Raw genomic sequence first — 3,870 nt, 5'->3', positions numbered from 1 at the left:
AAGAATGAGACAGAGGATGAAACGTTTGACCAATAGTCAGTGTAAAGAATGAGACAGAGGATGAAACGTTTGACCGATAGTCCGAGTAAAGAATGAGACAGAGGATGAAACGTTTGACCAATAGTCCGAGTAAAGAATGAGACAGAGGATGAAACGTTTGACCAATAGTCAGAGTAAAGAATGAGACAGAGGATGAAACGTTTGACCAATAGTCAGAGTAAAGAATGAGACAGAGGATGAAACGTTTGACCAATAGTCCGAGTAAAGAATGAGACAGGGGATGAAAAAGAAGGCAAAAAAGATGCACAAAAGTAAATATGGCGCCTGCACACCAGAGCACAATGTGTTCTTCTATGTTATTGCTGCCTGCGTCAGGGTGGGGGCTGTACCTCCCTCTGTTGTGCAATGAACTGTTAAATCGCTTCCCTACTCGCCTGAAACGACACCTAGACATGGATGGCCGGTGCCTCTATGATATACGTAAATTATTGATGGTTGGCCTTATTCACGTAACACACTGTTGAAGAATTGGAGAATAAAGCATTGGGAGTTGGGGGGGGGAGGAGGGTGTTGTTTTATTGCTTTTGATATGGCTTTCTCCTTGAGAATCTGGACAGTTCTGCCCAGTAAAATTCTCTTCATACTGTATTGTTTTGTAGAACTTGTCAATGAATCTGGCTGAGGATTGACTCAGCACTTAGATTGTCAAAGGTAACCTTGCCCGGTTCATGACAATTGGTATTAAAGCCCCGGTATAGCGCATTTTGTGAGACAGTTTTTCCATCTCCATTCTATTTATTATATGTCATTTTTGTGTGTGCCTAAAGAAAAGTAGGAAAAGTCAGATTTTGACCATTTCGAGATAAGGGTTGTACCTTATAGAAAATTCTATACTGAACGCATTGGGGTTTTTTAATTTTTGAGATTTCTCAACATATATATTGCACATTTTGTGAGGTAGGGTATAACGATCTAATTTGGAGAAAATTAGCTTTTAAGTTTAGGACACATACAAACTTGAAAAAAATGATGATTCAATTGTTTCTAATATATTTATTCATGGAAAATTCATTTCCGATTTGGCATCCAGTTGACATCAATATCATGATTAGAATTCAATGGTAAAACATAGCGGGGAAGAGAAAACATGCTTCAAGAATTTTAGTCAAAAGGGGGTTTTTTTGGTCATTATCTGCCTATAGCCCAAAATGATGAGTGGCATCCTTTGGTACATTTCTTCAGGCACACACACTTATGTGTTTATCACTCTGAGCACATACTTTGTGGGTGGTTAGCGAATGCTCTGATATGGTTTGCTCCTTGTTTGGTGTCAAGCATCTATCGTCCTTATCTCTCCTACATCTTTTTTGTGTTTGTAACTTACTCTCTTGTGATTCCTCTAATCTTCGCCACTTATATAACTTCATTGTGTTGCAAGTCCCGTAAAACTCTTACTAAAACTTTTTTTTAAACCAGTGCTCACTTTTCGTCTCTCTCTCCCTTTCCTGACAGGGTCAGTGGTGGCTGTTCAACCTTTGACCTCAAACTCACAAGGAACGATCTTAGGTCAAGTCTTCAACAAGTTCATCTCTAAAAAGCCTGGTGAGTAGCCCTCCCTGCCCCGTGTCCTGATCTTGGTGCCCGTGCTTGTTGGTTACGTAAAAAGAATGTAATGACATGGTGCAAATTGTTGTTTTCTAGAGAAACGAAACAAGGGAAAGGGGAATCGTTAAGTCGGTAATGATGATGATGATGATAATGAGTAGCCCTACCTGTCCCCGTCGTTTTATGCAAGAAAAATTCTGAAATTATGCAAACTGAACCCAAAAATTTGAAAAGAGATTCTGTTAATTTTGACAAAGAATGAAAAAGGAAAATAATGAGAAATTATGAAAAAAATGATCAAATTATGCGGGGTGCGTAAAACTACGGGGACAGGCCTTCGAGAGAGAGGGGTGGGGTGGTTGGGGAGAGCGGTGCGGAGCGGGGAGGGGAATCTGTTCTTGTGCAATGTTTTGGCTCGGTAAACTTTGCTGTATTTATTTGGGTTGTAATTGGAACTTTTAGGGTGATCTGTGGGGCGGGTGCTCTAGTTTCGTCTGCTCTTTCTTTCCTAGCAAAATCAAACATCTATCGTCCTTATTTCTCCTCCTCCTTCTTTTTTTTTTTTTTTTTCGTTTGTTACACTCTTACTTGTGATACCTCCAATCTTTGGCACCTGTATGACTCTTATTGTGTTGCAAGCGCTGTAAAACACTAAAACAGGAGACATAGAAACTAACCTACCACTCTCTCTTCTTTATGTGTATAATTTAATGAGATTAGAAAACCCCTTGGGCACATTTCTTTTTATTCTATGCTTACCAATCTAAAATATGAAATCCAACTCTCTACTATAAGGGTAGATACAATTTAAGTTGAACTCTTACTAAAACATGACAAATATATGAAGAGCACAGGAAGAAAACGACTGTAGTCTTGCACTTGAAATTGTGAGGGTGCCAATTTTAAAAGCTTTTGCACTCATAACTTCATATTTGTTTGACTGGTAGTTTATTGTTAAGTGTTGTTGAATGGGAAATCTAACAACAATAATTAACCTACAGTTGAACAGAAATACAGTTATGAGTCAACAAGCGTTCAAAATTGGTACCCTCACAATTTTCAGTTTGTGATTACAGTGGTTTTTCCCCCTGTAGTCTTCATAAGTATAACTGAACCGTACATCATCTGGCCCGTTGTTCTCTCCCGTCAGGCGTTCTGGAAGTGGAGCTGGAGTGTGTGGAGGCCCTGCTGGAGATGTTGCCCCTGTGCGCCGATAAAGGCCTTGAGATCCTCAACCGGTGGCTCGCCGGAAACCGCAAGCGCTGCCCCAACCAGACGTTCGCCAAGATCATGCAGGCCAAGAGCCTGCTCAGCCTGAAGAAAGCCAAGTGATTGCGGTCACGATGATGCGACATCTGTGTGGCTTGTGCTGTGCCCTCTCTCGCACCGCGGCTCAGCCAGAAGAAAACCAAGTGATTGCGGTCACGTCTCAGAGCGACATTTGTGACTTGTGCGGTGCTCTCTCTCGCGCGCGCGCACTGCGGTTCAGCCAGAAGAAATCCGAGTGGTCACGGTCACATCACAGCGTGACATTTGTGACTTTTGCAGCGCTCTCTCTCTCTCTCTCTCTCTCTCTCTCTCTCTCTCTCTCTCTCTCTCTCTCTCTCTCTCTCTCTCTCTCTCTCTCGTTCTCTCTCTCGCACCGCGGCTCAGCCAGAACAAAGTCAAGTGATTGCGGTCACGATGACGCGACGTTTGCGGCTTGTGCTGTGCTGTGCTCTCTCGCGCGCTGCGGTGGTGGTCACTTTGTCGTTATTATCAAGCTGTGCTGTGAACTTGAATGGGAAAATGACTGGCTTGTGTCCCGTCCTGCGCTCTCACATGACCTTATGCTGTTGCCATCGCCGTAAAACTTTTTACCTAGGTGGTTGGCGGGTGTTCTGGTGTGGTTTGCTCCTTCTTCCTATCAAACATCTGTCGTCCTTATATCTCCTCCTTCTTTTTTTGTGTTTGTTACTCTCTTGTAGCACATCTATTCTTCGTCACTTATATCTGGCCCCCCAGGAAATCGCGGTCTTGCGGCCGCAATAAACCCGCAATTTTTTAGCAATTTGTGCAATTTTAGGCTAAAATACATCAACACCTTAATTTGAAGAGAATTTTTCATAGGAAGTGGTGCGAGTACCGAGCCCATGGGCCTACGTAAGTCATGGTTTCGGCCCAGCTCTAGTCTACAAAGTTAAAGCTATATAACCGGAAATTCAGGCCGGAATACATCATGTTCAACACAAACTGAGACACAGAGATCTAATGTGTGTAAGTTTA

General features: G+C 42.5%; 1 protein-coding gene across 1 annotated transcript in view; it reads left to right on the top strand.

The window, feature by feature from the left end:
* LOC101850915 (serine-rich adhesin for platelets) overlaps positions 1 to 3,492 on the top strand; it is a gene marked incomplete in the record, with an annotated part of 68,186 nt that extends 64,694 nt beyond the window's left edge. Inside the window, 2 exon segments of the mRNA XM_005110522.3 lie at positions 1,513 to 1,602; positions 2,756 to 3,492. Coding sequence (XP_005110579.2) covers positions 1,513 to 1,602; positions 2,756 to 2,937 — 272 coding nt within the window.
* Positions 3,493 to 3,870: the final 378 nt, after the last annotated feature.

The sequence above is a fragment of the Aplysia californica genome, unplaced genomic scaffold (assembly GCF_000002075.1).
Source record: "Aplysia californica isolate F4 #8 unplaced genomic scaffold, AplCal3.0 scaffold00903, whole genome shotgun sequence".
Lineage (NCBI taxonomy): Eukaryota > Metazoa > Mollusca > Gastropoda > Aplysiida > Aplysiidae > Aplysia > Aplysia californica.
The sequence above is the reverse complement of the archived record's forward strand: the minus strand, read 5'-3'. Positions and strand labels throughout refer to the sequence as shown.